Below are 22596 nucleotides of genomic sequence, written 5' to 3' on the forward strand. Positions count from 1 at the left end.
ACTCGGAACTAATGAGGACGAACAGCCCGTGATTGGCTGTGAGCGGAAAGCTCCAGACGGGAACGAGGAAACACTTAATTAAACCACTCAATCAATTCTCGTTTGGGCCAATCGCGAGTCCACGCGCCTGGTGGGGGCGGGAGGTTACATAACCGGTGTTTACAGCCTTCTCACGTTGCCACTGAACCGGAAAGAGGAGCAACAGCTGATGACGGTGCGGCAAAGCGCCTTCTGTCAACAGCACGTGTCCTCTATATAACCAGTGCCATACAAGATGGTGTTGTTTTTGCCATGCAACAGCCGGAGCCGGTATTGTACGTAAACGTACAACAGTCTGCACAGACAGGTGCAGCATTTTGCGTAACTAAGAAATATATTAAATTAGCTAACATTTAATCCAATCTATTTATCAATGGATTACAATTGAATGAATAGCATGTTAACTCTGTCTCTTCAATTCAGTTTTAAAGACCAGGCTTGGGACATTTTGTATATTTAACAATTGTTTTATTAAACAATACATTAAGAAAGAACAAGAATTGAAGCACTACTATCCAGTGATACAGTTATTGACTACACAAAAATGAACAACATGAAAATATTTTTTCTTCATTCCATACTTGTATAAAATATATTCAGTACACATTTCTTTTATTAACTATTTACAAGGACAAAAGCATGATGGTCAGCGACAGATATTCATACAACTGATATTTGTCCTGACAATACATCTGGGGTCTGTGGTTAAGGATGAGAAGGGGATGGAGGGAATTTAAATTGCCCACAACAAAATCAAATCCACCGTTATTATTATTCATTCTTTTGAAATATCAAAAATATATCAGTGGATCTATGGCGACACAAGAACAAAGAGAAAACACACACAATATCACATATGTAAAAAATTGTATGCAATGTGGAAATGAGCAACGCTCCTTTTTCATAAACATAAATAGGTGTGCCCCGACCACAAGGTGACCATTCAGGGTTGATGTGGAGCCGGTTGTTGGTTCTGGGGGCCGGTCGCTTTTGGGGGATGAGCGCCTTAGTGTGGGACTCCCACACTGCGTGCTTTGAGACGTGTAGGAAAATCAATCAGACTCTTAAGAGCTGCCAACGGGGGGCCATGTCTGCCTCTTCATTAAGGACAACGTGCAGCGTGGGGGTCACGGCTGATGACACTCCTGTGGAGGGAGAGGGGAGGGGGAGGGAGGGAGGGAGGCAGGGAGAGAGGAGAGGGAGGGAGGGAGAGGGGAGAGGGGAGGGGGAGTGAGGGAGGGAGGGAGGGAGAGGGGAGAGGGAGGGGAGAGGGAGGGAGAGGGGAGAGGGAGGGAGGGAGGGAGAGGGGAGAGGGAGGGAGGGAGGGAGGGAGGGATAGGGGAGAGGGAGGGAGAGGGGAGAGGGGAGAGGGAGGGAGGGAGGGAGGGAGGGAGAGGGAGGGAGGGAGGGAGAGGGAGAGGGGAGAGGGAGGGAGAGGAGAGGGAGGGAGAGGGGAGAGGGAGGGAGGGAGGGAGGGAGGGAGAGGGGAGAGGGGAGGGGAGAGGGAGGGAGAAAGGGAGAGGGGGGAGGGAGAGGGGAGAGGGAGGGAGAGGAGAGGGAGGGAGAGGAGAGGGAGGGAGGGGGGAGCGGGGAGAGGGAGGGAGGGAGGGAGGGAGGGAGGGAGGGAGAGGGGAGGGGAGAGGAGGGGAGAGGGAGAGGGGAGAGGGGAGAGGGATGGAGAGGGGAGAGGGAGGGAGGGAGGGAGGGAGGGAGGGAGGGAGGGAGAGGGGAGAGGGAGAGGGGAGAGGGAGGGAGGGGAGAGGGAGGGAGAAAGGGAGAGGGGGGAGGGAGAGGAGAGAGGGAGGGAGAGGAGAGGGAGGGAGAGGAGAGGGAGGGAGGGAGGGAGAGGGGAGAGGGGAGGGGAGAGGAGGGGAGAGGGATGGAGAGGGGAGAGGGATGGAGAGGGGAGAGGGAGGGAGGGAGGGAGGGAGAGGGGAGAGGGAGGGAGAGGGAGAGGGATGGAGAGGGGAGAGGGAGGGAGGGAGGGAGGGAGGGAGAGGGGAGAGGGATGGAGAGGGGAGAGGGAGGGAGGGAGGGAGGGAGAGGGAGAGGGGAGAGGGGAGAGGGAGAGGGGAGAGGGAGGGAGAGGGAGAGGGGAGAGGGATGGAGAGGGGAGAGGGAGGGAGGGAGGGAGGGAGGGAGGGAGGGAGGGAGGGAGAGAGAGAGAGAAGGAGAGAGAGAGGGAGGGAGGGAGAGGAGGGGAGAGGGAGGGAGGGAGGGAGGGAGGGAGAGGGGAGAGGGAGGGAGGGAGGGAGAGGGGAGAGGGGAGGGGAGAGGGGAGAGGGGAGGGAGGGAGGGAGGGAGAGGGGAGAGGGAGAGAGAGACGTTAGCTTGATACCCTCAGATGTAAACTAAAACGGATACGACGTAACATATTTCCGATTGACTGTTGGCTGTTTAGCGGTTGTTTTATTACGGATTCACAATCGTAAAACAGACTCTTAATTTTCACTCTTTCGTTCGATTCAAACATGTGGTGTTTCTTTGATTTCATCTGGGTTTGGGAACAAACCACATCGTAGCCCAAGGATCAAACAATATTATAGCTCTTCATATATCAAACCACATCATAGCCCTTTATAAATAAAACAATAACAAAGCCCTTTACAGGTCAATTAATACCAAAGCCCTTCAAAGATAAATGAATAACAAAGCCCTTTATAGATAAATGAATAACAAAGCCCTTTATAGATAAATGAATAACAAAGCCCTTTATAGATAAATTAATAACAAAGCCTGCTATAGATAAACTAATAACAAAGCCTGCTATAGATAAATTAATAACAAAGCCTGCTATAGATAAATTAATAACAAAGCCTGCTATAGATAAATTAATACCAAAGCCCTTCATAGAGAAATGAATAACAAAGCCCTTTAGAGATAAATTAATAACAAAGCCCATTATAGATAAATTAATAACAAAGCCCGTTTTAGATAAAACAATAATGTGGCCCTTTATCGGTCAAACAATAACCCAAATCGGCATATTGCTGTAACCGCACGCGGCCTCTACCCAAACTGCCGTTTGCCAACAAAGGGAACGATTACGAGGTTCTCTCGACCCCTCCCGGTAAACGACCGTAACCCGTGGTTACGGTGGGGTCAGGCGGGCCGATGACTCCCCCCCCCCCCCCCCCCCCTCCCACTGAACACACCTGTTCAGTGGCTGCACGGCCGCTGGACCTTGGAGCTGGTCCCGGTGCCGTGGTCCTCACTGTGGCGCTTCCCACTGGTCTGCAGGGGGTTCCTGACTCCTGGGGGGGCACGGGGACAGCCATTAGAACGGCCATGATAACATCAGACTGGTAAAAACATACTCAGGATCAATAATTATACATTCAAATAATTATAGTTAAAATTCAGTGTTAGCCTGTTCGTCTCCCAATGACTCATCCACCACTTCCCTTCCACCCAAGGCAACGAACGGTGAATTATTTGATGATTATTCGAGCCCCCTGCTAGGATGCCAATGCAGATGGCATCGCATTTAGAACCAAGAATCTATCAGCTGGCAGTCAAACACCCCAACCACCACTAGACTATCCTGCTCCCTTATTAATATAGTCGGTCACAATACTAATAATAATACTAAATCATAATATTGGGCTAGTTTCCAAGCAAGGGGTCCTACCTTGCGTCACTGCAGGGGGTGTGGGCTGGTTGCCCAGAGGGTAATACATCAAGCTGTTGCCTGGTGGCGAATATCCAGGAGCTAGGGGTGGGGGTGAGAGAGAGAGAGAGAGAGAGAAATTCATTTCATTTTCAAAATGTTACTATTATTTCTATATGTACCTCTGTATGTTATGTTTGTTTACCACAATAGTCATGCCAATAAAGCTTTTTAAATTTAATTTAATTGAGAGACAGATGGACAGACAGACAGACAGACAGAGAGAGAGAGCAAGAGTGAGAGCGAGAGAGAGACAGAGAGACAGAGAGAGAGAGAGAGAAAGACAAAGAGACAGAGAGAGAGAGACAGAGAGAGAGAGACAGAGAGAGAGAGAGAGAGAGCAGTCAGTACTGCACCCATAGATGACACAACAGCCCCATGAATCCATTCATGGCCCACTTCCCTCAATCCAATTTTCCTGGGACCACTCATCCCGTTGTATAAAGGAACCCATGGCGGGAATAAAGGGCAGGAAGTAGGCCGGTTATATAGCGCCATGAGCGGTGGCCAACATGTTCCACCGAGGCTGGGCTGAGGTTCATTGAAAGTGTGTCACTGTGCGCGCAGTGGGCCATGAGGCCTGCAGTGTGACCCCCCCACCTGTCTGCTGGGGGCCCAATGTGCTCTGGGCCTCGTCTTGGGAGTACGTCATCACAGCACCCTGCCAGTCGCCCTGGGAGGGGGTCGCCGCACTCTGGTAACCTAGGAGACAGAACGGAAACGGTCCATCTCTGGATACATGCACACAGACAGCTGCCCCCCCCCCCTCAGAGTAAACAGGACAGAGAACGACCTCTGATATCTGAATGGGTTTGTGTGTTCTGTATTGAGGTCAAAAACATCCGGTCGGAGGCTGGACCGACCGATGGACTCACAGCTCAATGTTTACACTCTTCCATACAAAGCGACTTACAATGAGTACATTATAATATAGAACGATAGAATTTAATATTACCAAGCATACTAGATTACTAAATTATGTTGGAAAAGTGTCGTACCACAAAGAGGACGCCGAGATGGTGTTGAACTACGTTTTTAAATACCCAAGAATTAAATATCAGTATTTGTTTTATTTTACATTTACAGTACATTCAATGGAGGGCCTTTAGCAGGTAATTAAAGGGGACGTATCGTACCACCAGGTGTGAGTGGGATTAGCCTTACAAGCCATTTTGAAAGTCTGCCCCATATTACATCACTAGGGGGCGTGTCCACCTAGATCTGCGCTGGATAGATCAGTCCACCAGCCTACCCAGTGGACTGAAGTAAACGTTGCTCATCTATGCAGCACAGATCTAGGTGGACACGCCCCCTAGTGATGTCATATGGGGCAGATTTTGAGAACGGCTTGTAAGGCTAATCCCACTCCCACCTGGGGGTACGATACGGCCCTTTTAATATCTAACAACGCCCAGTGTGTAGGAGTGTACCAAAGCTTCTCTCTGATAACCATCGAGGGAAGTCGGGGGGGAACCAGTAAACCCAGTAAACCCAGCGGGGGGGCTGACGTACCGGAGGGGGTGCTGGCTCCGTGGGCCCCCTCCATGGTGAACCCCAGCAGGCCGGACGCCGCCTCGCTGCCCCCGGTGGCGCTGGACGGAACCGCAGCCAGCAGGCCTGGGGGGAGGAGGGGAGGGTTAATAACACTAAACACTAAACACGCGCACACGCTAGAGCTAGAGCTAGTCCTCACCCTGTTAGAGCTAGAGCTAGTCCTCACCCTGTTAGAGCTAGAGCTAGTCCTCACCCTGTTAGAGCTAGAGCCAGTCCTCACGCTGTTAGAGCTAGAGCTAGTCCTCACCCTGTTAGAGCTAGAGCTAGTCCTCACCCTGTTAGAGCTAGAGCTAGTCCTCACCCTGTTAGAGCTAGAGGTAGTCCTCACCCTGTTAGAGCAAGAGCTAGTCCTCACCCTGTTAGAGCTAGAGCTAGTCCTCACCCTGTTAGAGCTAGAGCTAGTCCTCACGCTGTTAGAGTTAGAGCTAGTCCTCACCCTGTTAGAGCTAGAGCTAGTCCTCACCCTGTTAGAGCTAGAGCCAGTCCTCACGCTGTTAGAGCTAGAGCTAGTCCTCACCCTGTTAGAGCTAGAGCTAGTCCTCACCCTGTTAGAGCTAGAGCTAGTCCTCACCCTGTTAGAGCTACAGCTAGTCCTCACCCTGTTAGAGCTAGTCCTCACCCTGTTAGAGCTAGAGCTAGTCCTCACCCTGTTAGTCCTAGTCCTAAACCTGGTCCTCACCCTGTTAGTCCTAGTCCTAAACCTGGTCCTCACCCTGTTAAGCCTAGTCCTAAACCTGGTCCTCACCCTGTTAGTCCTAGTCCTAAACCTGGTCCTCACCCTGTTAGTCCTAGTCCTAAACCTGGTCCTCACCCTGTTAGTCCTAGTCCTAAACCTGGTCCTCACCCTGTTAAGCCTAGTCCTAAACCTGGTCCTCACCCTGTTAGTCCTAGTCCTAAACCTGGTCCTCACCCTGTTAGTCCTAGTCCTAAACCTGGTCCTCACCCTGTTAGTCCTAGTCCTAAACCTGGTCCTCACCCTGTTAGTCCTAGTCCTAAACCTGGTCCTCACCCTGTTAGTCCTAGTCCTAAACCTGGTCCTCACCCTGTTAGTCCTAGTCCTAAACCTGGTCCTCACCCTGTTAGTCCTAGTCCTAAACCTGGTCCTCACCCTGTTAAGCCTAGTCCTAAACCTGGTCCTCACCCTGTTAGTCCTAGTCCTAAACCTGGTCCTCACCCTGTTAGTCCTAGTCCTAAGCCTGGTCCTCACCCTGTTAGTCCTAGTCCTAAACCTGGTCCTCACCCTGTTAGTCCTAGTCCTAAACCTGGTCCTCACCCTGTTAGTCCTAGTCCTAAACCTGGTCCTCACCCTGTTAGTCCTAGTCCTAAACCTGGTCCTCACCCTGTTAATCCTAGTCCTAAACCTGGTCCTCACCCTGTTAGTCCTAGTCCTAAACCTGGTCCTCACCCTGTTAGTCCTAGTCCTAAACCTGGTCCTCACCCTGTTAGTCCTAGTCCTAAGCCTGGTCCTCACCCTGTTAAGCCTAGTCCTAAACCTGGTCCTCACCCTGTTAAGCCTAGTCCTAAACCTGGTCCTCACCCTGTTAGTCCTAGTCCTAAACCTGGTCCTCACCCTGTTAGTCCTAGTCCTAAACCTGGTCCTCACCCTGTTAGTCCTAGTCCTAAACCTGGTCCTCACCCTGTTAGTCCTAGTCCTAAACCTGGTCCTCACCCTGTTAAGCCTAGTCCTAAACCTGGTCCTCACCCAGGCCGCGGCAGCAGGACAGCTGCTGGTAGATCTGCTTCATGCGCTCGATGTTGAGCCGGCTGGCCTCCGCGTGGTTCACCATGGGCTTTGGGTAGTGCACGCCCACAATGCACTTGGCCGCCTTCTGCACGCTCTCCGGCGCGTTCCAAGGGTCGTAGATGTACTTGGCCGGGAAGCCTTTCAGGATGGGAAGGTAACGCCTGAGAGGGGGGGTTAAGGAGACGATTAGTATTCGTATTAGCCGCGGTCAGAAAGATTAAGAATCTTGCGTTTTATTGTTTTTTGCGTTTTGTTGTGAATCGATTTTGTGATATCTTACTAGCTAATAACTAATAAATAATAACTGGTTTCAAACCTAAATCTGTTGTATGAATATATGGATGTCCGGGTGATGATTTCATTCAACAATGTGGATGTTTCTATATCTTCAACAATAAGAGGCTGCAGGAAAGTAAAAATATAGGACTGCTGTGCCTCAGTGGGTAACCAACCTCCCGCCAGACAGATCAGTGACATATATCGCTAACCAGGCTAAATAGGCTCACATGGCTAACGCCGCCAACTAGGCTAACACGGCTTACTAGGCTTACGCTGCTAACAGGGCTAACGTGGCTACGGCGTCGTGCCTACCGGATGTAGTCTCCGTTGGGGTCGGTCCTCCGGCCGAAGCCCACGGGGCAGTAGCAGTGGAAGAACTGCTGGAAGAAGGAGCTGCAGGAGAGCCACATCCAGCTGCCTGCGTTCACGCTCCAGTCAGCGTCCAGCAGCAGCTCCTCGAACACCTGGGGACGCGACGGCACCCCCCTCTGTTAGCATGTAGCGCTGAAACACCGCCCCTGTTAGCACGCTGAAACACCGCCCCTGCTAGCACGCTGAAACACCGCCCCCTGCTAGCACGCTGAAACACCGCCCCTGTTAGCACGCTGAAACACCGCCCCTGTTAGCACGCTGAAACACCGCCCCCTGCTAGCACGCTGAAACACCGCCCCTGTTAGCACGCTGAAACACCGCCCCTGTTAGCACGCTGAAACACCGCCCCTGTTAGCACGCTGAAACACCGCCCCCTGCTAGCACACTGAAACACCCCCTGCTAGCACGCTGAAACACCCCCTGTTAGCACGCTGAAACACCCCCCCTGTTGCGCTGAAACACCCCCCCCCCCACCCCCCGGTTAGCATGGGGTGCTGAAACACGGGCGTCTGTGATGAAAAAAAAAGTTTTTATGAGAAAAGGCCCATATAAGGACATAAGGATCGCCACTGAATCATCTCGTCTAAGTCTGCCCCCGCGACGGCGCTACCTCCAGCCCTCTTCCCCTCCCCCCCCCCCCCCCCCCTCACCTTCATGCCCTCCTCCCCTCCCCCCCCCCCTCACCTTCATGCCCTCCTCCCAGCTGACCCAGAGGTCTCCGCGGGTCAGGAAGCAGGCCACGGCGTGGCGCGCCAGGTGGTGGATCCAGCCCTCCTGCCGCAGCTGGGTCATGATGGCGTCGATCCAGGGGAAGCCCGTCTGGCCCTCGGCCCACTTGGCCAGCGCCTCGGCGTTGCGGTCCCACGGGATCTGCATGCAGATCGGGTTGCCCTCCATCTTGTCGAAGGACGGGTTGTTGGTGGCGGCCGTGTAGAAGAACTCCCGCCACAGCAGCTGGCCGTACAGCGACAGCGGGGGAGAGCTGTTCTTCTTCACCTGGTGGGGGAGGAGGAGGTGTGAGTCTCCAGGTGGAAGTGTTTCTAGAGATATTCTAGAACGCCTCACTCAACAACTTTGATCATAAGTAATGAGAATATCTTGATTCCAGTTCTCGATGCGGTTCTTCCGTGCAAACAAATGAAGACAAACCATTTCTCAAGGAAGGTGTCCCCGAGTGCGTCAACCCCACGGTCGTGGTGACTCATCGTCGTGACGATGGGCCTTACCTTGCGGTAGAGGTCGGTGAGCTTGAAGTAGAAGAGGCGGCAGGAGAGGCAGCCGAAGCGTAGATAGGGGCTGAGGCCCGTGGGGCTGGCCAGCAGGGAGTTGGCGTTCATCCGCGGGCGCTCAAAGTTAGCCACCCACGCCTGGCAGAGCAGGAGAGACACAACGGAGGCGTAAGATACCAGCGGACTGGATGTTAACGTAATGTAAAGACGGGATGTTAACATAATGTAAAGACGAGATGTTAACGTAATGTAAAGCCTGGATGTTAACGTAATGTAAAGACGGGATGTTAACGTAATGTAAAGACGAGATGTTAACGTAATGTAAAGACGGGATGTTAACATAATGTAAAGCCTGGATGTTAACATAATGTGAAGACGAGATGTTAACGTAATGTAAAGCCTGGATGTTAACGTAATGTAAAGACGGGATGTTAACGTAATGTAAAGACGAGATGTTAACGTAATGTAAAGACGGGATGTTAACATAATGTAAAGACGGGATGTTAACATAATGTAAAGACGGGATGTTAACATAATGTAAAGCCTGGATGTTAACATAATGTGAAGCCTGGATGTTAACATAATGTAAAGCCTGGTTGTTAACATAATGTAAAGCCTGGATGTTAACATAATGGGTTTTCCATGGCTTCCACTTCTTGGCATCGTTTCTATAATAACCTGATGGCTTCCAGTCTAGTGTACCACAGCATCCTTTGAATGTATTTATATTTACTTATTTAATTTAAAATGAACAGATGCTACTATGTGCTTTTCACTACAGATGGTACCACCATTAGCCCCTAATGGATGGTCTGTGTTCTATTCCACAGTGTTGACTCTGTTCCTCAGAGGGCGAGGAAACGGCCCAGAAGGCAGCGAGGGGGACCCTGAGAGAGCTCCAGCAGAACCAGGGGGGCTCACCTTCCGCTCCAGGTGCCGCTCCAGCCGGGTCAGAGCCTCCGTCTCCCCCCCGGGCCACACCGCAGACGGGAGCCCCTCCGTGTCGAACCCTGCAGCGACCGGGAGCTCGTTAGCCATACTCGGGTTTGGGCAATGTGCCGGTTCTCAGCTGAGATTTTTTAGCTTTTTTTTGTTTTGATGTATGGATTAAAAAAAACAATTCAGGCCAAAGAAATGTCTTTCATTAAAAATGCATAGATTAAAACATTCTGTCTTTATAAATATAAACACATATAACACTCACACACAAACACACTGTTTACACTGCAGAGACGGGGATAACAACTAAAGAGGTGGGGGGGGTTTGGCTTTAGCTCTATAGAAATGGAGGGGTGGAGCTAGAGGGTGGATGTAGTTAAACATCTGTACAGGTCGAGGGGTCGGTATAGTTCTATAAAGGTGGAGCTAGAGGGTGGATGTAGTTGACTATCTCTACAGGTGGAGGTAGGGTATAGTTCTACACAGGTGGAGCTAGACGGAGGAAGGGTGGAGGCGGGCCATGCGTCTACACCCACCCAGCTCCTCCAGGGAGGGGACGCCGAACTTGTCGTCGTGGTCGTCTGCCAGCGGCGTGCTGCACTTCCAGGTGGAGCTGTCGGCCGGGACCTCCACCGGCGCCATGCGGCTGATCAGAGTCTGGAAGCGCTTGTAGGTGAGGGGGGACTGACCGCCGTTCAGATCTATGATCCTGAGGAGGAGAAGAGGAGGGGGAGAGGAGGAGGAGGAGGAGGGGGAGGAGGAGGGGTAGGAGGAGGAGAGGAGGGGGAGAGGAGGAGGAGGAGGAGAGGAGGGGGAGAGGAGGAGAGGGAGGGGGAGGAGGAGGAGAGGAGGAGAGGAGGAGGAGGAGGAGAGGGAGGGGGAGGAGGAGGAGAGGAGAGGAGGGGGAGGAGGAGAGGAGGAGAGGGAGGGGGAGGAGGAGGAGAGGAGAGGAGGGGGAGGAGGAGAGGAGGAGGAGGAGAGGAGGGGGAGGAGGAGGAGGAAGAGAGGAGGGGGAGGAGGAGGAGGAGGGGGAGGGGGAGGAGGAGGAGAGGAGGAGGGGGAGGAGGAGGAGGAGAGGAGGGGGAGGGGGAGGAGAGGAGGAAGAGAGGAGGGGGAGGAGGAGGAGGAGGGGGAGGGGGAGGGGGAGGAGAGGAGGAGAGGAGGAGGAGGAGTGGGAGGAGGAGGAACGTGATGTGTTAGGGACACAGGTCAGGGTTCGACGTAGTTTCCGTTCTATTCATGTGTTTTCTTTTTTCTTTTAATGTTCGTTAAATATATTTCAATGTTAAAAATGTTAATATTGTATTTTTTACATATAAGACTATGAGGAACTTTGTTGGGCGATACATGGAGGAGGAAGACGAAGAGGGGGAGACGAAGAGGGGGGAGACAGCGCAGCTGGGGGTGGGAGGCGTACTTGTCGAGGTCGTAGAGCGTGTGCGAGATGCGCACTGTCACCTCCACCCCCGCCTCGGAGGCCAGCTTCTTGATGGCGGCGTCGCGCTCCTTCCCGAAGGGCTCGGAGTCGTACTCGTACGACAGCCGGCTGATCTCCCACTCCTGGGGAGAGCCAATGGGGAACCAGAACCGGGGTCAGGAGGTGGAGGGGGCAGGGCTAAGCGTAACAACCCACGTTGACCTCCACGTCACTCACACCCCGTGACGTAACACCACGACGTCAACGACAGCAAGAACGACAGTCGGTACGTTTACACGCCCGTTAATGCGACTATCAATCGAATAATCTAGGGTCTTAATCCGACGATGTGAAACCCGATTCTGTCCGATTTTAGTCCGACTAAGGTGTATACATGCATCTTACAAACCAAATCATAGTAGGATTAATCGGAAAGATTATCAAACAAAGGCAGGCTTACCTTGAAGAGTCGGGGGAAGACATCTGTGGGCTGGCCTCTGATCACAAACAGCCTGGAGTTGAGTTTACGCAGACTGGCGTCCAGGTCCTCTAGACTCTGCAGAAGGAACCTGGAACACACAGCGGGTATTTCTCTTTACAACTGCAACAATAGCATTCAGTTATCAGCACTAAATATGAAATTATCGGTAAGGCTGTGAAAGAGAGTACACTAATGGATCATTGTGTGCTTTGCCTTGTGTTTGACAGGACACCACTTAGAAGAACTTCATTCATACCGTTGAGGTCTCAGCTTGGACCAAACTCTAAACAGATCAATGAGATCCCGAACAGACCTCCTCACTTCCAAGAAACCCTAAAGTTTGCCATGTAAAAGCATTTATGTAACTGCCCTTTCAGAAGTAGTTTCAGGTAGGGATGGGCTGGAACGGTTGTCGAATAGTCGAATAGTCTGAGTCACGTAGAAAATCGAATAATGAATGTGACTATCGTTATTTATTACACGGCTCTTCTCAATGCTGTTGAACGCTCCGTTCATTTGCATGGGCCTTCACAACTTCCGGTGGAGAATAATTTTTTGATAATTCAACGTTGTTAAGCATATAATGACCGCTGTCAAGGAAAGTGAATTTTTTTCCAGAAATGCACATCCCTAGTTTCAGGAATGATGAGCTAAACCACCATTCAAGTCATAATGTGTGTATACTTGTATAAAAAAAAAGAGCAGAAGGTTGTTGCATGTATATATAGCAGCTGTCAGATCCACCACTTAGGACACTCAGCTTGTTATAAAATCATTATGCAGGGTTATCTTATGTAAGCTGAGCAAAGGGGTCACCTATAGTTCAATAAGCAGCAGTAGCATCAGTAGCATCAGTAGTAGCAGTGGCCTGTTGCTGCGTGGGCCCGCCACTAGGGGGCAGCAGAGAACAAGAAATCCTGGCACAATATTCTCCCAGTTTAAGGAGAAGAGCTGATGGTTTCGCAATCTCGTAATCGCTGACTGAACCCTCACATAACTTTCAAGTGTAAGCCAACACATCCGACAGCATTGCTTTATACAACACTTTCATTAGGGAAATGTAACGATAGCAACAAGTGAACGTTGGACCGCTTCCAACCGAAATGGCAAACATCGCAGGGTCCGTTACACCGTGAATGACGCAATAAGAGGCCAGCTGCTTTGGGACCTGACAGACAGAGAGCCACAACCTGTTTGAAGCACGATGCTAATGACGCTAGTAATACCTGATAGCAGAGCCAAGCGTATGACCTGAATGCTATCTCGCACACACACACACACACACACACACACACACACACACACACACACACACACACACAGACACACACACACACAGATTACCTTTCCTGCCCTGCTAAAGGGAACCTTGGCAGACCGCCACTAAATGTTCTGAACGCTGCAGAAAGCACACTGAGTGCTAGGCTACAGGCCCGCGGGCGAGGAGGAACAGCTAAATGTTCCCCGGTGTCTGGTGTCGTTAGCCTCATACTAGCTCAGCCTAGCCCTGTTCCAAAATACATTACCGTGAAGCTTTCACTTTTCAGGTCGGCTTTCATGCAGTTTGGGTTGAATTTACTGTGTTTTTTTGTCGCCTTCTTCTCCGAACCTTAGAAATACACTTTGTTGGGCTCAGACTTTATATTTTCACTTCATCATCCAACTTTTTATTTTCCCCACTGAAAGCATTAAATGATTACCCTGGTTATAGATTTTTTTGGCAAACCATTTTATTACATGGATAAAGTAATCAACAGACAAGCCAAGGCTGCATTATCAAGTTTGTTCTTGAAAGTGAGAACATAAGTTTGTACATCACATGCCCCCTGTATTTGAGTCCAGGTTCTCTCTCTTCAACTCGTTTTGGCATCCACACTGAATCCATAAAAAGAGTGTACATCACACTCACACACACACCCCTTCATTACCATTTAAGCAGTGTGACTACTACTGTACTCCTCAGTAAGGTGCTACAGAAAGGTGCTACCAGATCTGACTATCACACATCGACTCTGACGAACTTCACAGAACAACACAGGTGCAATCTTCATGGAGTCCTATAGAGCATATAACGAAAGTCTTTCGACTACATCCTTCCTTTAAATCCTTAAAATCAGCCACTGCCTGTCCCCCCCTGCTGCTGAATCCCTTATCCACGCCTTCATCTCGTCCCGTCTAGATTACTGCTACTCCCTCCTCCCTGGCATCACCTCTCATTCCCTCCATAGACTCCAAATGGTCAAAAACTCTGCTGCACACCTTCTCACTCACACCCGGTCTCGTGAACACATCACTCCTGTTCTCTTCACGCTCCACTGGCTCCCCATCGAACAACGCATCAACTTCAAAATCCTCCTCCTGACTCTCAAAGCTCCCCACCACCTGGCCCCGCCCTACCTGTCTGACCTCCTCATCCCCCATCGCCCCTCCCGAACCCTCAGATCCTCCTCCACTCTCACTCTGACTGTCCGACCATCCAAACTTAAAACCTTCGGTGACAGAGCCTTCTCAAGAGCAGCACCCCGACTCTGGAACTCTCTCCCCCAACCTGTCCGCGGCTCTCCCACGCTTCCCAAATTCACGGGAAGCGTGGGAGCGTATTCAAATCCCGTTTAAAAACCTACCTCTTCTCCCAAGCCTGTGACCTCCCCAACCCATAACCACCCTTATCCCTATCTACTATCACACTCCGCCTGCTTCTGTTCTCTGTCGTGCTGTCTTCCGCTTGTCCCCCCTGATTATCATCTCCTTCTTCGTGTTTTATGTAAGCGTCTTTGGGTCACTGAAAAGCGCTATAGAAAACGAATGAATTATTATTATTGTTATTCCATATGCAAGCGTATTTGTGCGTTTCTATTTGTAGTGGAACTGAATACGAGTCCATATACACACAGACTGACACAGACCCCCTGTCCGATTCCCTATCTGCACATCGGGGGTCTGCTGCGGTCTCATCCCTTCGACCCAGAAGGCCGGTTTCACTTCACACACATAAGCAACCTGCAGTGTTATTTTTTCGGTTGCTATGGAAACCCATCAGGGTTCTTAGGATGGGGCCACCTGTGCCCGCAGCGGTTTTCTCATTGTATTTACGTGAGAGCGATTTGAGCACTTAAAGGAGAACTCGAGGATTCTCTCCACAAACCAGAACCTATTTTCCGGTCGTTTTGGGTCGAAGGGACTTATGCTGCAACGGTTTTTGACCAGGTTTCAGTGACAACACTGCACTCGTAATCTACAAACACAGGCCGTAACGTTATTGTAATTGTAACGTAATTTATGGCTGACAGATTCTGAATATTTTCTAACATCATGCAAGGGATCCCTACGGTGAAATACCTGAAGGCCTATTTGTATTGGCTGAGGTAGTTGTTGGTCCAGGTATACAAATACTCATTACTCAATGATGATTTTATCTTAACAATCACAGCTTAATCCGGGATGACTAGAAACAAGATGTCACTAAAACCCCTGATTGTTGCTTAGGTTTGCAACCTAAAGAAGAAAAAACTACTACTTTAAATGCAGAATACGATTTGTTTTTTCGATTTTTTGTTAGTTATTCAGTGATTTAATTATTTATTGTGACTTGAGGGAGGTACAATTTCGTACCGCTACGTTTTTAGAACTAACACTTGCACTTAAAAAAACCTAATTTCTATTGAGGTCCATCACTGCGTTAGTATCCATCACCGTGGCAGCGCCAGACATACTCATCTTAGTAGGCTACGAGTGGCAAAAAAACACACGCAAGGCATTAAACATGCGTAACCCATCCTAAGAAAACCACCTATTTCTAATTCATGAATGCATATCTAAAAATAATAGTTAAGTAGTAACTACTAGACAAAACAAATGTGTATTACGTATGCAAAGCTAAAGGCTGGTTAAAGACAGTGTTGGTGGTTCACCGACTGCGGAGAACAGAGGAGAATAATCAAAACACATGAGAAGTGGGTCGCGGATGACGTACGTGTGGTGAATGTACCAAACACAAATAGACATATTGAGTCATCCTGCTTAAGTGCGGCCCTTTTTTTTTATAACCGGAAAAACCTTAAAATGTAAAATCGATGACCGCACATCCAGCAGGGGCCTCATGCAGAGCGTCTCTCAGCGGGGACCGCTGCTGCGACCATTCATAACAGAGGCTTCTGTTACGCATCGTTATTAACAGAGGGCCGCCAGGAAGGTCAACCTGGGTCTCTTCTTATCGTGGAAGAAGAAGTGGGTCAAAACATTGCCCTGGCGAGGGACGCCTCTCGGCCAACACACTGACCCACTTCAACCGTCGATTCGATGTGATTGTTGTAATTAGGTCATCCGGATTCGACCACTCTGCATTTTTCACTTCTAATCTAAAAACTCAACTATAAATGTCATCGATCCCCACATGTCAGACACTCGACCACTCCGGCGGTGTGCGTCATGTCTGGTTGCGCAGTTGGTAACATGATATCAAATAAATACAAAACAGTACACACACGTTAGTTACTTCACCGACATGTGCAATGTTGGGATTTAAACAAACCCCTGTTTGTACGGATGGGGCTCAGCACTCAAGACGGGAGGACGACGGCGACTGAAATACTGACGTCACTTTTTGGATAACATTAACGTTAATGACATGTTGGACGCATGAACGAACTCTAAACCTATAAACCAGCCGCGTCTATAGTCGCATATGGCATTCGGCCTCCAATGCGATGACGGCGGGTGTGCTGTGTCTGTGGGCCTCACCTCCACCTGCTGATCCCCACGTTGGAGGAGCCCGCGAACCAGGGGTCGAGGATGTATACGCAGCGCACCGTGTCCGCTCCCTGGATGGAGTCCTCGAGCGCCGGGTTGTCGTGGAGCCGCAAGCCCTTCCTGAACCAGTGGACGGTGTTCACAACCATCACTCAACCGGACGAGTGCTTTAGGATAAAGAGTCTATATTTCAAAAATAAACAAAAGGTCTGCTCTGTTTTGTGGATCGATCTTCTTTGCTTCCGTCAACGAAGAGAAAAGAATGCGTAAAATCAAGGCCACAGCGTAACCTGGGGATGATCTTGCTTGAACAACAGCAACAGGCCGATTTTTAACCTTGTTCTAATAAAAGCTTGTCCATCATGTCATAGAATTCAGAAACTGGTGACTTCTGAACCATTGGTCCAAGAGTCTTCGCTCTCCGGCGATGTGCACAGGTACTCGACCGGCGTTAGGACCGTGTGTGGCGGTCCCCAGCCTTGTTGTATAACTTGTTTTTTCTAAATTGTGGATAAAAAGCGTACAAATACTCTGTGACGTTTGTCAATGCCCTATAAACTTGCAATAACTAGCACCGCGGCTACACGCAAAATAGGAGAAATCTGGCACGACACGTCCACGCAATTAAAGAATTAACTGTATCGCGCCGTGGGAAGACTGTCAGCTCCTCGAAGTGAAAGCCCTTCAATACAATTGACCGGAGAATATTGTTTAAAGTCTACCGATAAAAAACTGAGCAGTTACTCAGCCGTCGATGAGTCTTACTGAGTCGTACACCAAGGCAGTGTTGACGCTCGGGTACGTATCTCAGATTTGGTGGAGACACGCACCGTCTATGCAACGGAACCTCGACTCGCCCACATCCGTCCTGACTCCGCCCATAGCATGACGCACATGGCTTCGAGCTTCGCTATTGGTCGAAACCGCAGACGTCGTTACCGAGTTGTCACGTTTCTGCAACGCTCCCCGCCACAATCCGACTTTATTCAATAATATTCACAATAAATATTTGATATAAAGTGATATCAATCACATGAACACCTTTGTCATTTATTAATATCGATTTTCCGTTTAATATTTTAAGTGATTTCTAGATAGTTGTTATGTTTGTAGTTGACGCCCCACGACTTGCCCCGCCCACTAATCTGTAAACACCGCGAAAATACCCGGATGATCACATGAACCACGGCATGATCGCGGCGACCATGTGTACCCCTGCAACTGCAATGTTGTTCTCGTGTGTGTGCGTGTTTGTGTGTGCGCGCGCGCGTGCGTTTATCTAAGAGAAACCTTGATTTTTTTCCTGTGTATGGTTTATGCAATGTTATTGTAATGTATTGTATACATTGATATGTATAATGTATAATGTTTATAATAGCCTAATATAGGATTTTTTTTTTTTCTTTGGATGGGCCTATGAGGCACGTTATTTTATTAAGAACGCAGATGTTAATAGTGATCGTTTTAATAGTAAATAGGCATGCATATAGGGTTATCATTACTTTAGTTTAACAGTGCATAAATGATGTAGCCTATTTGGTGTTTCTATCATGACAATTTAACTCCGTTTGTATTTACAGGAGGTGTAAAAGATGTGTCACAAAAATCTTATATAAACGGGCAGCTATAGGCTATTATGCAACGAAAAGCTGTTGATTCTTGAATGCGTGTGTGTTTCGTCTGTTGGCCATACGGTGGCGGTATAGTATCACGGAATCCTTAACCTGTTAGTCTTGACCTAGGCCAGTATTTTCTGGGAAATCAATAAAATAAAATACACCTTTGAACAACATTTACGATTTGTTTCACTACAGATCAGTGTAAAGACCCACTACAAAGTCTTTGTACGATATAGGCTACATGATGAGCGAAATGTCGGCATATTGTATTGCATGCTAAAAGAAAGCGTAATGGAATGCTGAAATCTTCCCAGTCAGCATCACCAGTCAGAATCACCAATCTTATACGGTCTAACTTTGTATTGACTATTATTTAAAAGTTGCTGTTACCAAGCAACTAATATTATGTCTTTGCGGGAGTAATTAGAATGAGAAATGATAAATGCAACATAGCGTAAGCACAAGTCATCTGATTTAAATTTGCGTGTAAGCATGCATGTGTGTGTGTGTGTGTGTGTGTGTGTGTGTGTGTGTGTGTGTCTACGTGCATGCGTGCGTGTGTGTGTGTGGGCCTCATGTTCAAAAAAAGACGTAGGCCTTAATGCCTTATTTGTTTTCCTTTGCTTTTGTTTGTATCAACATTCTGCTTCGACAAATTGGGGCCATCTTTCTGTTTCCACACATTTCCGCCGGGACGATAATTCAACGTAAAGAAATAGCGAGGGGCCCCAAACAGTGTGTGTGTAAGTGTATGTGCTTGTGTGTGTGTGTGTGTGTGTGTGTGTGTGTGTGTGTGTGTGTGTGTGTGTGTGTGTGTGTGTGTGTGTGTGTGTGTGTGTGTGTGTGCATTTGCATGGGCATTTGTGTGAGTGTGTGTGTGTGTTTGTGTGTGTGTGTGTGTGTGATGAATCATCCCGCCGCAACCAACTGTTCATCTCCGCGTGGCCTCGGAATCCAGCCTCGTCACGCTCTCCGTCTCTCCTCTCCCGCCGACCGTGTCTTAAGGGTTTAAAGGAAAGAAAACACACAAACCGCTGGACCATGTTTCTATCTATTTCGAAGGACCAGGCTGGAAATAAGTGTTTTACTTTTGCATGTCATCCTTTGGATTTCTGTTTTAGCGTCCTGATCCAGAAATAAATCAAATCAAATTAAAAATTGAGACGTTTTTTTATCTGCTCCGCCATGAAGGTCGTTTCTCTCTTCATTTGATCGGGTTTGGCCCCGGATCATTCGGCTGGTTCCGCCTTCTCCCCGCAGCCCGGAGGCCCCGGGACCTGAAACAAAACGAAACCACACCTGAAACTGATTCAAATGGGAAAGAGGTGTGGCTTGTGAATCCTGATCCATCGGATCAAGCTCTATTGACATTTCCTACCTGCAATTAAATTAGTCTGGAGGCCGTGCGCGGGTGCGCACGCGCGTTTGTGTCCGTGTGCCTGTGTGTGCTTGTGTTTGCGCGCGCGTGCATGTGTGACTCCGGCTTTCCGATTTTAAAAGGTACAATATGCTGTAATTCCATAAGCGGAAGGTTATCGGCCATGCGTCCAAACCCCCTTGTTTGGGACCGACAGGTGGTCCTAAATGCAGAGTGTACATTCCGTTGGTAGTAGCCTAAGTAGTTTTTTTTAACCCATGTTGTTGCGGACGGGCAGCAGCCTGTATGATGACGGCCCCACCTCTCGCGGAGACTCCCATGCGGGGCGCGCGCTTCTGTACAGCGCGCGCGATGCAGTAGGATAACGCGAAGGGGGGTTGAGCGCTCGGGTGACGCGCAATAAGTTGTGGGCACAAGAAGCACTACGCATCCCAGTCCAGTCACAGGAGCGGCTCCCGTCCACGTCGGTCGCTCATCCAACCATCGCGATCATTTACCTGGGGAAATACCGCACGCGCGTTCGCGACCCAACCCGACCCGACCGGCTGGAATAACGCGTTTTAAACGACTTTGTGGCGTTTAAAAAGAAAAAGGCATACCTTTACAGTATGCGGTGCAGTGATTATGGCCGGCAAGGGTAAGACGGTCGTGCGGACGCTGGAGGATTTGACGCTGGACTCGGGTTATGGTGGCGCCGCGGACTCGGTTCGCTCTTCCAGCGTGTCGCTCTGTTGCTCCGACACCCACCAGTCCTACTCGCATGGCGGCAACTGCTGGCATCTGACGGAATCCATGCACAGCAGACAGAACAGCCTGGACACGGTCAACACCGTCCTGGCGGAGGACACGGATGTCTCGGAGTGGTCCGGTCTGTGCGCCAAGCTCCCCGAGCTCGAGGACGTGCCATGGAGCCTCGGAGAGGTGGAGGGCGCGCTCAGGAAGCACGAGGACCCGGCGATGGGCGTCCCCTCCCGGGAGGTGCTGGCCAAGCTGTCAGTGCTCATCAGCCGCGCTCTGGTGAGGGTGGCGCGCGAGGCGCAGCGGCTAAGCCTGCGCTACGCCAAGTGCACCAAGCACGAGGTGCAGAGCGCGGTGCGAGCGGTGCTCTCGTGGACTATCTCCGTTAACTGCGTGGCGGCCGCGCTGAGCGCGCTCTCCCTGTACAACATGAGCACCACGGCGGACAAGTTCAGCCGCGGCAAGTCGACGCGCTGCGGCCTGGCGTTCTCCGTGGGGAAGTTCTTCCGGTGGATGGTGGAGAGCCGTGTGGCGCTGAGGGTCCACGAACACGCGGCCATCTACCTTGCCGCGTGCACGGAGATCCTGTTCAGGGAGGTGTTTGCGCGCGTGCAGCGCAGCGCGCTCCTGGAGAGGGACAACGGCGTGCCCAAACTCACGCTGGAGTCGCTGGAGCATGCAATCAACAACGACTCGGAGATGTGGGGGTTGCTGCAGCCATGCCAGCACCTCATCTGCGGGAAGAATTCAAGTGGTAAGAAAAGTTGAAATGCGGCACACTTCCTATCAATGAACCTCTAATAAAGCCATATCCATATGTGAGGGAATCAGCGGGGGCGCATCGGGGCATGGAGGAGTGCGTAAAGGCTGTGGCGCGGACCGAGAGCCTGGCAGCAGATTCGAGTGCGCAGCGGACGCTTGTTTGCGTGGTCGTTTGGCCCGTGTCGCCTCCTCGCTCCTGGAGGTGTATAAGCCTTCGTCCTTCTACTGGTATCCCCTGTGTGTGTCCAAACCCTAGGATTAGTTGGCGCGTACCGCATAGCAGAAGGGCGATCCGAGCGTCTGCGTGGTACCTGGCGGAAAAGTGAAACTTAACTTGGATTAAATAAGAATGTGTTACGCACAGGATGGTCACTTCAAGTTGTGTTTTCATAAGTAAACTAATTGGCGGTGAACGATTGGTCGTCCTTTGATTCGTCGTTTTAAGAGTATATAATGGGCATATTTGTATTTTAATTACAACCCCAAACGGACCAATTACCTTGAATTATAGTGACTGTACTGATTAATTCGTGCGCAACGGCAACAAGTCATCATTCCGATGGGGAAATTCCCTCCTAACTGCCACAAACCAACCGTTTTTATTTATTTAATTAATAACATCCCATCCCGTATTGCCACACACACACACACACACACAAACAATTCTCGCGCTAGAGACGGGGGTTTACGTTTCCAGAGAAGCCGTGTGCTCCACCTCTTTCGTTTCCTCTTGGTCCGTTCGGTATTTGAGATGCAGCCTTTTACACACGAGGACGTCACAGTCACAGCCCACATGAATCTACTGTCACGAGTCGCTGCAGTGTCTCCTACAGCATCGTACCCTGTCGGGACTGCATCATGTCAGATCACAGAGGGTCTGTGTTAGTCACCTCTCGGTTTGAGCTATGGCTAAACAACATGGCAAACAAACAGGTGTTCTGAGGAGACCGAACACACACACAGGACCACCTACACACACACACACGCACACACACACGCACGCACGCACGCACACACACACGCACACACACACACACACAGGCGGCCATCTACGCACACATGCACAGACATGCACATGCATGCACACACGCACACCCACACAGGCAGCCATGTGCGCGCACACCTGCACCCACACGCATGCACACACACACACACACACACACACACACACACACACACACATGCACAAACACACACACACACACACGCACACACACGCACGCACGCACGCACACACGCACGCACACACACACATACACACACACACGCACACACACACACACACACACAATAACACACACACACACACACATTGCATGGAGAGAAGATCACACACATACACACACACACACGCACACACACACACCGCAGCTCTACGCACCAACATGGCTGCAGAAGATGAAGTGTGGTTACTGTAGAAGCTTGTTATTGGTTTACTACACCCGTAGGGAGTCCGCTCTCTGGCCTGTGATGTGGAGTAAGGTGTGTCTTAGACATACCTACACTCTCTCTCACCCTCGCTTAGTCTTCCCTCATCTCTCTCTCCCTCTCTCTCTCTCTCTCCCTCTCTCTCTCTTCTCTCCCTCTCTCTCTCTCTTCTCTCTTCCCTCTCCCTCTCTCTCTCTC

General features: G+C 50.1%; 2 protein-coding genes across 2 annotated transcripts in view; one reads left to right on the forward strand and one right to left on the reverse strand.

The window, feature by feature from the left end:
* Positions 1-485: 485 nt before the first annotated feature.
* On the reverse strand, positions 486-17684 carry cry1a (cryptochrome circadian regulator 1a). The gene is made up of 14 exons (XM_079734102.1): positions 16465-17684; positions 11704-11812; positions 11244-11386; positions 10363-10535; positions 9809-9897; positions 8885-9025; positions 8343-8654; positions 7599-7750; positions 6966-7168; positions 5222-5326; positions 4310-4411; positions 3671-3751; positions 3195-3293; positions 486-1184 (listed from the first exon to the last, which is right to left on the reverse strand). The coding sequence occupies exons 1-13, from the start codon at positions 16620-16622 to the stop codon at positions 3199-3201; spliced, it is 1863 nt and encodes a 620-aa protein (XP_079590228.1). The 5' UTR covers positions 16623-17684; the 3' UTR covers positions 486-1184; positions 3195-3198.
* Positions 17685-19919: 2235 nt separating this feature from the next.
* Positions 19920-22596, forward strand: part of LOC307074693 (ankyrin repeat and BTB/POZ domain-containing protein 3-A-like) — a 30747-nt gene continuing 28070 nt past the window's right edge. The window contains 2 exon segments of the mRNA XM_079734961.1: positions 19920-20973; positions 20976-21239. Coding sequence (XP_079591087.1) covers positions 20095-20973; positions 20976-21239 — 1143 coding nt within the window. The 5' untranslated portion in view covers positions 19920-20094.

Source organism: Pollachius pollachius (genome assembly GCF_949987615.1).
Source record: "Pollachius pollachius genome assembly, chromosome: 4".
NCBI classification, from domain to species: domain Eukaryota; kingdom Metazoa; phylum Chordata; class Actinopteri; order Gadiformes; family Gadidae; genus Pollachius; species Pollachius pollachius.